The sequence below is a fragment of the Platichthys flesus genome, chromosome 24 (assembly GCF_949316205.1).
Source record: "Platichthys flesus chromosome 24, fPlaFle2.1, whole genome shotgun sequence".
Classification (NCBI taxonomy): domain Eukaryota; kingdom Metazoa; phylum Chordata; class Actinopteri; order Pleuronectiformes; family Pleuronectidae; genus Platichthys; species Platichthys flesus.
Window position 1 is genome coordinate 10,587,987 of NC_084968.1, and position 11,089 is coordinate 10,599,075.

Below are 11,089 nucleotides of genomic sequence, written 5' to 3' on the forward strand. Positions count from 1 at the left end.
TTTATAGACCTCGATTCTGTGAGGGAAGATAAGAATATATAAGTTTCTCTTTCACAACTGGTTTCATTCTGATGTTTTTTACTGGTAGGTGACTGGTATAGGAGGCCAAACAATTGTATTCCTGATAAGAACCTCTTTGATGTGATATTTTGCATTTTTATATATCCTTTATTGTATTATTTAATGATGCACTGACACAAGCAGCCTTTGTTACTGTTAGAAAATTTGCTTTCAAAAGACATTCTGGCCGGAAGCTCGGAGCAAAGTCCACACCGGTTTCAATACAAACTATGAAAACTCGAGATAAATGGCAACGACTCATTGTGACTCAGTGATCGTTTAATCATTTGGCAGAATTTGTTTATCAGGAGGCTTGGGGCTGTTACTGCTTTACAAATGAAGTATCTTAAACTAACATTCATCACCTGTGATAGAAGAAATACACATGTTGCTGCATGTCAAGGTTTTACTCACAACTTTCCTATTTTCCTTTATTTTTTCTATTTTATCCTGTCAATCACCTTCTAAAAAGTCAGGGCCTGGCAAGAGCATGATTGAAACTGCGTGACTTCATTTCACTTACCTTCACTTTCATGTGTTTCAACCTAAGTTGTTTAAACACTGTTAATAAACACCTGAACAAGCATGAATGTGAAACCTCCTGATATATCGAGGTCCTAGTGCTGCTGTTAGTGTTAATTTTACATTGTTGTAATCCTCGTTTGAGGCTGCTTTACAGTGTCATAATTTAAGAGGAAATAAATGTGCAGTAACCAACACAATTACCATAATGGCTCACGTAAAACAATTCCTGTTTTAGATAATACATGTACAATTTGGGGATTTTTTTATGAGACAACAAACATTGTGATCGATTCTGTTGTTCTGCTCATTTGAGCCAAATCATTTGTTTATTTATGAGGATACATTTATATAGAAAAAACCACCACTGAAATGAATGAAATAAAGAAAGCTTACTTATATCTTTGATTTTCTTCTACCTTATTGATCTTAATTTTTATTTTCTGTGTCTATGTTCTTATTGTTCACTGCACATTTAAGACATTTTGCAGTATCACAAGATTTCCTCATAATCAAAAAACACCCAACACAACCTTATTATCAGCTGACCTTGTGAGCGTGCCTCCTCCTCCTCCTCCTCCCTGTCTGTGCGCGTCAGGTGCAGTGTATCCCCGGAGTGCAGGGCGCGGTCCCATCACTTCTGCAGCTGGAGACAGGAGGTGAGTGTTTACTTTGGAGAGTTCGACTTGTTTGAATGCATCAGATACTGAGTTATGTGCAAAGTGGACGAGTGCGGAGGGAAATCCTTTATCGCCCAGATATATTAATAAGTATATTAAGTTAACTTTGCATCAGGCAAACTTAAGTTGTAGTAGTAATGTATAGTTGTGTGAGTTTTAGCCTCAAACACTTTCTACAATTCTCTCAAGTATCAGTCAGTGTTCTATCTATCTATCTCTATTTATCTATCTATGTATCTATCTATGTATCTATCTATGTATCTATCTATCTATCTATCTATCTATCTATCTATCTATCTATCTATCTATCTATCTATCTATCTATCTATCTATCTATCTATCTATCTATAAATCTATCTATCTGTGTTTTAGCTTCACACTTTCTTTAATTCTCTTCTTAAGTATTCTTAATTTTGTAATCTGTGTTTTAGACCGATAGACAACTTGTTTGTGTTTAAGCCACAAAAACTTTCTTCAATTCAAGTCACTCTTTCGATCTATCTATCTATCTATCTATCTATCTATCTATCTATCTATCTATCTATCTATCTATCTATCTATCTATCTATCTATCTATCTATCTATCTATCTATCTATCTATCTATCTATCTATCTATCTATCTATCTATCTATCTATCTATCTATCTATCTATCTATCTACCTATCTATCTATCTATCTGGTCGATAGCATGTCATGTGATTGTTTGACAAAATGATACCGGCTTAATGGACAGCCTGCATTACAAACTGAAGACAAGAGGAGGAGGGGGCATTCAATGACCAATCCTGCTGCATCATGGGAGAAAGGACGTTCTGACATTTTTCGCCAATTTTAATCGGCCAACTGATAAATAGGGGGCAGGGAAAACGCACATACGACAACTTTAAAACCTTAGATTGCACTTTGTTTTCTCTTTTGGGCTCATGAAGATCACCGTGTCCCAGAGTTCAAGGTTTTTAATTCTTCTCAGTTGTTGGTCTTCCTCTGCAGGTCAGAGCCCTCGCCACTGATACCATGACCGGGTTTGTGGAACGCATCCCCCGCCCTCCTCAACCAAAGGGAGCGACTCTAGGTGAGATCAGTTTAATCACGCTGACATTAGGCGTCGGGGAAGAGAAGCTCAAAAGGGACAATTAAATCAATTTACTTTCTTCTTTCAGGATTTTCAAAGTTGTTTGGATGCGCCATTCCTATTGCTCAGATCGCAATTGGTAAGTGTGAGATTTGTTCGAGGTTTTACTCAAAGACCAGAGAGTCAGCTTTTTCCCGATGAGAACATGGACTGACCGGTCTCTTGTCTCGTTTTCCACCAGGGTCTGTGTATCTGGAGGACTGTCCGGTGCAGCCCTACATCCCCATCTACTTGATCGTGTCGGGGGTTATTGGCGTGATGCTGGCGCTGCTCACCTGCATGCCCTTCTCCCAGAAGCCCGAAGACGGCACCAGCAACCCCATCAATCAAGTCTGCGTCATGTGGAACTCGCTGTCGTCCTGCTTCCTCTTCTGCTGGTTCATCACCGGTGAGTTAAAAGTAGCGGCGGGCAGGCCATTGAGCCGGCACTCAGGGAAACAGGAGAGGTGCAGAGGTTGGTGTAATACCTACTTTCTGGCTGGATGGTTTAAATTGTGATTCTAAAATTTAAGCCAGATATTTAAACCATCGCTCCATACGTTGTCTTTCACTTATCCTGGGTCAAATCACATGTGACGTCAATATAGGAGCACCAGTCCGAGAAACCACCCACTGCAGTTACATGAATGAGCCACTAGATGTCCATCTTGAGTTTTAACTAGCACCCCACACCTTTGTACAGTTACAAAGCTGCACACACACACACAAACACACACACACACACACACACACACACACACACACACACACACACACACACACACACACACACTCCCACCTATATTTGAAATATTCTGTTTGGATTCAACCCTCAACACTTAGAGTACAGAAAAATAACAAACCCTCTACAATAGCAATGTAGTGTATCAAACTTCCACAGCCCGTGATATTACTGACACATTATATTGTGTACATAATATCATCTTCATTTGTCAAATCTGTCAAATGTGACCTGATTTCAGTGAGTTCAACATGACTTGACAATGTAACTCAGAAATGATACAGACATTTTACATGAGTCTGGAAACGAGCTAACGAATAGTGGAACTGCGCTGGTTGATGGAGCCATCATGAAACAAATCCAAAGTGTAGATCTCTTATTTGTTTTTTGTTTTTTTTTCAGGCAATGTGTGGATCTACTCTATTTACCAGCCGGAATACGTCAAGAACTCAACGAACATCGACGTTTACTGCGACAAGACGCTCTACCTGTTCGCCTTCTGGATCACGACTCTGGGCTACATCCTCTTTGGCGTGATCCTTCTGTGCAGCTTCTGCGCTATGGTCTGCTTCTGCCTGTGTGGCTGAGCAGACAGCGATGTCAACGTCTAGAGACCTTTGCCGTGGGGGTGGGCGTGTCTTCTGCACAAGTCGCGTCAGGCTTTATGTGTCTCACGAGTTTAAGTGCTGTGGCAGCTCTGATAGACACAAGAGTAACTCTGAAGATTCTACAGATTTTTAACACTGATTATAAATAAGGATTCCTAATCGCCGAGCCCTCCCTCACTGTCTCTCCCAGCATGATTTGTTTATATGTGCAGCCGGAAAATGAGGCTCAAGCTTTGTACATGATGAAATGATTAAATGCCTGTTCTGTGTGAATTCACTTTGTCTTGTAGTTGATTTTATTCCACTCGTTAAACAAACTAATCAAACTCATTGTGTTCCTCAGTTTCCCCATCGTAAACACCTGCTACTGTACATTCGTGGTTGTATTCATAACCAACTCATACAAAGGAGATCGTAAAAGGGGCATTAGTTTTCTGTTTTGCGGATCCAGTTGTGGTGACGGTAAAATAAGATGCGTAACCTAACCATGGTTCTCATTTTTCATAAAGATTGTTTATTGATGTTCATATTTTAACACAGAAACAGTATAACTTAGATACACAATACAAAATATACGACTTACTGTTTGAATTTTAAAATGTATTTTTGCAAACATTGAGTTTTTGATATTTCAAATATTTTCAGTCTTTATGTAAAGTTGCATGTTTTTAGCGATGGCCTGGACTATGGGGGGAGGGGGGGGGTTGTGTGACTGGGCTGGGACGTCAGCATGATTTGCGGGCGAGGACGGCGAGGGCTTTGCCGTGGATTGGCTTGTAGAGGAGAGTGAAGCTGGACGGGCTGAGATGGCCGGCGCCCTGCGCGTCGACCTTTCCCATCAACACGTAGTTCTGACCTGGAAAAGACACGTTTATGTAAAAGAAATCATGTAAGTTTGGTATTTTTTTTAATATAAATTGAGGTAGTAATTGCAGGCGGCCCAAGTGTTCATATGTTTTCAAAACGGCCATTGTAAGTGTATTACAAAAAAAATGCCACATCTCAATTTATGGAAAAATAAGCCTGTGTCATATTGTACCTTTGTTGAGCCCGGGGCACCTCTTGCAGGTCGAGGTCAGTCTGACTGACGTGGCCGGTCCTGACTTGCCGATGTTGAGGCGTCCTGTCTTATAGGCCTTGATCACGGACACCTCGATTGTCGCTGAGCCCCTTGGACCAGCGGTCACCGACGTGACCTTACCAGTGATCACTGGATGAGAGACAGAAAGGGAGAAGAGAGAATTGAAATTTCAGGAAAAAAAAGACATGCACCTCGGTCTAAAACACAAAGTGCATGGTTCAGAAGGAAAGACCAGCGCACCCATGGGTTCAAGTGAATTTGTTAATAAAACAACATGGGTGCTGGATGGGGAGATGACATGACGTGCTTGGTGTTTGTGGTCCGGCTAAACATGAGAATCTGAATCAGGTTTTATTGCGCACCAGGTTTACACCTACAAGGATTTGCTGTGGTGTGATAGTGGATTTATAAATATAAAGAGAGATATAAGTATAACGATAAACACTAGAGATTGAATTGGGCTAAACACAGTTAGTTCGTTATTTGCCACAGGAAGTTGAAGGGCCTCCGTCTCAGGCAGGGACATCAGTGCAGTCCAGTGATAAGATGCACATTTCGTTCATTAAAGTTCATAGACTAAATGAGAACCAAGCAGTGAAATAAGTCAGGGCGAGTGATGTAGTGGCTCACCGAAGTCATGAGGGCAGAAGCTGGTCTGGAGAGTCCCTGTCCTCTTACAGGGTTGTGTGCACAGTGGGTTCAGTGGTAAAGCTGCAGGAAACACACACAACAGATAACAGGCGCATCAACTTGCATCCTACTGCTGTACTAATATAAACAAGGAGGCAAAGAACAGATTAACTCACGTTTGTTGCTGACAACTGGTTTCTTAGTCACCGTTTTGCCCGCTCCTGGTTTAGGTGTGGCTTTAGGTTTGGCATTAGGTTTGGCTCCACTCTTGACGGTTGGCTTTACTGTTTTTTTGACAGCCGGTTTTAATGTAGGCTTGGTCTTCAGTATAGGTCTACGGGTGGGCTTAACCTTGATCCTGGGTTTGAGCGTCGGTTTTACCAGCTTAGGTTTGGGCGCGGGTTTAGTTCCCGGTTTAGGTGCCGGCTTTTTCACGGGTACCTTAGGTGCTGGTTTAGCTGGTTTGGGTTTAGCCGTGGGCTTGACCGCCGGCTTGGCGGCAGGTTTGAGTGGCGGAGGTTTCTTCACCAGGGCTTTTTTGGTGGGCTTAGGCTTCACGGCAGGTTTCGGTTTGGGGGTGGGCTTCACTGTCTTTTTCGGCCTCACGCCTGCTTTCTGTGGCGTGGAGGTCGTCTGCGGCCCGTAGATGAAGTCCCCCCCGGCGGTGGGTGATCGGGAGCCACGGGGCACGCTGGAGTAGAAGGCCATGAAGCCGTCTGAGGTCACGCTGAGGTCGGACACGAACTGCACAAGAAGCTCGTTCCCGTTGGTCACTATGATTCTATGTGAGGAATAAGAAAAGTGGATGAAGGGAAGGACGGGAGGAAGAATTTGCACTTTTGAACCCATGTTTTGCCTCAACACCCATTTCCTGATTGCTAATCTCACCCTGGTGAACTGTCGCCGCAGAACTTTCCGATTCGTCTGGAGTTGTCCTTTTCTCCTCCGTTAAACAACGCCACGTAGTCGTAGCGGCAGTAGGTGTCGGGCTCCAGATCCAGCTTGATGAACTTCACCTCGATCACCTGCGAGAGAGGTGGCAGCATAAAAGGATTGAAGGATGTGAGCAGTGAATAATTTACATGAGCCCGGTACAGTGCAGACGCGGGTAGGGGTGGTGGTGGTGGCGGCGGAGGAGGAGAGAGAGAGAGGCCTGACTTGTGAAACACAGAAGGGCATTTACTCCCTCGCCCTCGCTCGCCTCTCTCTTTCTCTCGGCACACGTGAACACGCCTGCAGGTTTTCAATGAACTCTTTCATTTTGAACTTCGTCACAGGAATCGCACACAAACAACGTTGGAGAAGTAGAGTTGAATATTTCCTCCTGCTGGGCCCCATTCACCGAGATATGTTTTCAACTTGTCTTAGTTGCACATAAAGTCGATTTCTTTTTACTTCATCTGCAGGGAAACGAAAACCTAAATGCTCCTGTTAGTGTTTCTTTGCAGGTTTCTTTGCATATAGGTTGTTTTGAACACCTGCTGCTGACCATTCAGTGTTGTATTCATAACCAACTTTTACAAAGGAGATTGTAGAAGGGGCGTTAGTTGTCTGTTTTGCGGATCCAGTTGTGATGACGGCAAAAAAAGATGAGTGACTGAACCATGGTTCTCATTTTTCATAAAGAAAGCATGCACTTTGTAACTTTCTGCACGTTTTACTAAGTTGTACTTTACTTTATTAAAACCCATGCATCAACAAGGTGCACAGCCCCATTCCCCTCGGCGAGGTTCACTCACACCGGCAGTTAATGGTTTTTAATGCATTAAATTGTTTGAGGAGGCAGAGTTTATGGTCTATACTGCAGCCAGCAGCCAGGGGGCGATCAAGATGATTTGGCCTCAATTTTCGTCCATCTTTACACATTCTGGTTTGATGCTCTGAGAAAAAGTCGAAAGACTAGCATGAAATACAGAGTCTGTTATGATTGGCTTACATTGCTCGGCTCTACGGAGATGTGCCAGGAGCAGCTGATGCCTGCTGGGTAATTCGAGTTCGGCCAGTTGGGTGTCTTGACGGAGCCCTGGGATTTGGTCAGCCGGCCGCCGCAGAACTGATTCTCTGTGGGCAAAAGAGGAGTGGAAAAAGAAGTTAGAAGCTCATACATCAGATTCAAACCTCTTTCGATACTGTGCCTGAGGCAAAAAGAGGAATAAACGCTGCTCAGGTGACGGTGGCAGGCTTTCTCTAATCAAACAGAATTACGTAAGAACACCAGACGAGACCTCAAACACAGAGCACTCATTTATTACTGGAATAAGAGTGTATAAATATAAGAGTGTGTAGCTGAAGCCTCGGGTGGTTCCCTGGGGTCTGTGTGTGTGTCCCTGCACCTTCCACATGGGGCTTCCCTGCGGTGAAGTACGCCAGGAACCCTCTCCCTCCGGTGGACTCGTCCGACACCATGTCCATCATCATGGTGTTGGAGGTGGAGATGAGGGCGCCGGGCCGGAACGTCCCACAGAAGCGTCCCAGCTTCTGCACCAGGCGCGTGTGGCCGTTGTAGACGTCCAGGTAGTCGTAGCGGCAGGTGGGGTCGGCCTCCATGTCGTAGAGGCGGAAGGAGAGCATGACCACGTGGCCCTCGGGGACCTGAAGGAGGAGGCAGGGGAGGTTCATCAGAGAAAGGAAAGAGGAGAAGGTGTAGGAGTAAGTGATGTATTTGTAGGTTTTTAAAAGAAATGAAAAAATTAAATTTACTTTTTTTCTCTCACATATCCCCAGTTGTTTTTGAATATGGGACAATGTCGGATTGTAAATTGGAAGAGGTGAATTTGTTCTGCAGTGAATAACTTATAGTTGTTGTATTCATTAGTGTGAAATTTAATCCGTTAAATTTATATTTTGTTTGTTTGGCTGGAGGGCGGCACTGTGGCGTGACGGGCAGCACCATCATCCAAATACCTGCAGATTGGTGTGCAGTTAATTAGGGACTCTACATCTCCTATGGGGATTGGCTCCATCTCCCTCAAAGGTGAAACAGTATGGATAATGGGTGGATGGACTTTGGAGCTCAGAAGAGGTGGAGCAGTTGCACCGGTTTATCTTCGGCCGAGATGAACCTTGTGCATTGTGCGTACATTTTAAATCCCATGTCTCAATTGCATTTTTTTGTCGAATGGAAAATGGTTTGTATTGATACAGTGCAGCTCCACACATAACTCTATTACATGTCCACACAGCCATCAGAGGTACTTTGGGTTCATGCCCAAGGACACCAGACTGGGATCAAACCGCCGACCCTCCGATTAGTGGACAGCCTTTGCCTTCTGAGCTTTTTTTGCATCCACCCCCCTGCAGTGTCTCCACCTCCCAACCAGTGTGATGATGCAGTGATATTTTTTTGTGTTAATGACTCACGGTGATGTACCAGGTGCATTTACTGTTGGGCTTGTAGGGGCTCGGGAAGCCTTCGCTGGCCACGATGCCCGAGTCCGTGACCAGGTGGCCTCCACAGAGGAAGGTCGGCCTGCAAAAGAGAGGAGGAGGAGGAGGAGGAAGAGGAAGAGTGGGTGCAACTTCTGACTGGACAAGCAGCAGTGGAAGAAAAAGCTAATTTCAATAAGCAGCCATAATGAAAAGTATTGAAGCTGAATCCTGCATACACACACACACACACACGTTTACATACATGCAGGGAACCACAGTAGCACAGTCTGCCTCTGTTCCATGAATCTGGGGAGGGTCCCAAAGAGAGCCCTCCTGACTTGTGTGTGTGTGCGTGTGTGTGTGTTTTCGTAGAACCAAGCCAGGAGGACAGTTAATATACAGTAAATGCACTGTGAGCGTCCTCCAGACTCAGACTCGCCTCGCCACAAGAAGGTGTAGAACACATACTTTGCCCCAGCAGACGGCCACGTTCAAACGCCGCTCGCACATGGAGTTTGGTGACACACACCCTCTCTTTCACACTCGTATAAACACACATCAGAGCCGAGGGGGGGCGGCCTCTGCTTTTAATTCTGTAGCACTCATGGGGCCCCAGACCCGTTAATTTCAGACGTAGGCTGCCCAGGCTTCCGCTCAATTCGTTTTTTACGAAATCTGTTTGCTGCAGAGTTGTTGCTCAGGAAAAGGTCTAAATTAATCTGTAGCATTGTGAAGGCTGTTTCTGTGATCAGCGGCCATACATAGTCCCTCAGGCATGCATTGTGCGTCTGCTGTGGTCGCACAACTGTAAGGCCCCAAAAAAATCCCAGTGGTGGCGTCCCTCCCTTCTGACCCTGAGCTGAACAGCCCACAGGCATTTGTTTGTCTCCTGTTCAATTAACACCCTGTGTGTAGGAGTGTGTGTAGGAGTGTGTGTAGGAGTGTGTGTAGGAGTTTTTGTGTGTGGACGTCCTCCTGCCAGTGTACACACGAGGTCCAGTAGCTGTTTGGAACTGGAGCTTAAAACTCTCAAGTTGCAGTGTCATTTGGTGTCCTCCTGCCTGGTGTGTTTATGGGATGTCAACCACATCTCCCCAACACTGCGTCCTTCTATTTCCACTCGGTGAAACCAAAACATCACAATCTGGTAGAGGGAGAAAAACACACAGCAGAGGACGGGGGCAGATGTGGCCGTGGAAATGCCACGCTGCATGTGTAAATGAAGGATGAAGGACGGGGGGGGGGGGGAAAGGATGCACAAGGGGGACATGTAAAGATTTGACACAAACACAAACACACACACATACACACACACTTACCTGGTCGAGTTGCTCTGACTCTGAGCCTCCGTCCATCCTAGAGTCAAAGCGACAAGGAGCAACACACTCCACACTCTGTCCTCCATCCTGCTGTCCTCCCGGTTTAAGAAAGAAGGCAGAGGAGGAGGAGATGAGGAAGGAGGAAGGAACGAAGGAGGGGTAGAAGCTGAGTGAAGGCGTGGAGAAGTGCAAAGGGAGGGAGGACGAGGAGGGAAGTGGATGTGATGGGTGAGGAGGGGAGGAGATGAAAGGCATAGGTGGATGAATGTGGTATTGAGGGGACGGGGGGCAGGGTGGTGGTGGGGGGGGGGGGTACGCAGGGAACACGTCTCAGGGCCAAACGTAATGTACGTACAGGTCCGAGCACACACAGCTCATTATGTGTCCACTCAGGTTGTTGTTGTTCAACAGGTGGAGATATGGAATATATAAGTTTCGGCAGGCGAGCGAGTGTTATGACCGAGGTGTGTGTATAAAGATGGAGGACGTGACAGTTTCCTAGAGTGAAGCCAAAATGGCTAGAGTGGAATTTGTTTATTCGGCTCTTGATAACGTTTGGTTTAATTTTGAGAATTTCTGAAATCGCTTCTTAATTCATCACAATTCCTCTCATCTGTCTGAATTTAACTGTCGCTGGTTCTCCTCACACTCTGGTGATGTCGTAAATGTTCTTCATCCCCAACTCTTATTTTGAGCTTTTATTTATTTAAGACATTTTGTATGATACTTTTATTTTTATTGACCATTTACTAACTGCAACTCTGAAAGAGGACAACCTCCCAGAGCTAGTTCTTAAAATCCACTTGTGCACATCTTTACTCTGCTGGAGACCAAGGTGAATAGAAGCCACACACGGCTCTTTAAAATAAAATGCATGGATACGGGAAATATACTTTGTTTGGGAACCATTGCTACTGTACAAATAAGGTAATGTAACTTTAAATATGCACCGATTGACATAAGCTC

The 11,089-nt window shown here is 44.9% G+C and overlaps 2 protein-coding genes across 2 annotated transcripts; one reads left to right on the plus strand and one right to left on the minus strand.

Annotated features, from left to right (window-relative positions):
• Positions 1–1,181: 1,181 nt before the first annotated feature.
• Positions 1,182–4,001, plus strand: LOC133950103 (transmembrane protein 272-like). The gene is made up of 5 exons (XM_062384301.1): positions 1,182–1,241; positions 2,254–2,335; positions 2,424–2,474; positions 2,577–2,783; positions 3,519–4,001. The coding sequence occupies exons 2-5, from the start codon at positions 2,278–2,280 to the stop codon at positions 3,701–3,703; spliced, it is 501 nt and encodes a 166-aa protein (XP_062240285.1). The 5' UTR covers positions 1,182–1,241; positions 2,254–2,277; the 3' UTR covers positions 3,704–4,001.
• A 263-nt stretch (positions 4,002–4,264) lies between these two features.
• On the minus strand, positions 4,265–10,403 carry pcolceb (procollagen C-endopeptidase enhancer b). The gene is made up of 9 exons (XM_062384418.1): positions 10,124–10,403; positions 8,796–8,904; positions 7,769–8,027; positions 7,372–7,496; positions 6,324–6,460; positions 5,612–6,216; positions 5,436–5,516; positions 4,764–4,934; positions 4,265–4,580 (listed from the first exon to the last, which is right to left on the minus strand). Exons 1-9 carry the CDS (start codon positions 10,207–10,209, stop codon positions 4,450–4,452), a joined length of 1,704 nt encoding a protein of 567 aa, XP_062240402.1. The 5' UTR covers positions 10,210–10,403; the 3' UTR covers positions 4,265–4,449.
• Between the last annotated feature and the right edge of the window lie 686 nt (positions 10,404–11,089).

Bases quoted from the DNA above. Each gene is read 5' to 3' on its own strand.
- LOC133950103 (XM_062384301.1), top strand. From the start codon at position 2,278: ATGACCGGGTTTGTGGAACGCATCCCCCGCCCTCCTCAACCAAAGGGA. The intron at 2,475-2,576 runs GTAAGTGTGAGA...GTTTTCCACCAG, and splicing joins TATTGCTCAGATCGCAATTG to GGTCTGTGTATCTGGAGGAC. The intron at 2,784-3,518 runs GTGAGTTAAAAG...TTTTTTTTTCAG, and splicing joins CTTCTGCTGGTTCATCACCG to GCAATGTGTGGATCTACTCT.
- pcolceb (XM_062384418.1), bottom strand. From the start codon at position 10,209: ATGGAGGACAGAGTGTGGAGTGTGTTGCTCCTTGTCGCTTTGACTCTA. The intron at 7,497-7,768 runs GTGCAGGGACAC...TTTTGCCCACAG, and splicing joins AGGGAAGCCCCATGTGGAAG to AGAATCAGTTCTGCGGCGGC. The intron at 6,461-7,371 runs GTAAGCCAATCA...CCTCTCTCGCAG, and splicing joins TCTCCGTAGAGCCGAGCAAT to GTGATCGAGGTGAAGTTCAT.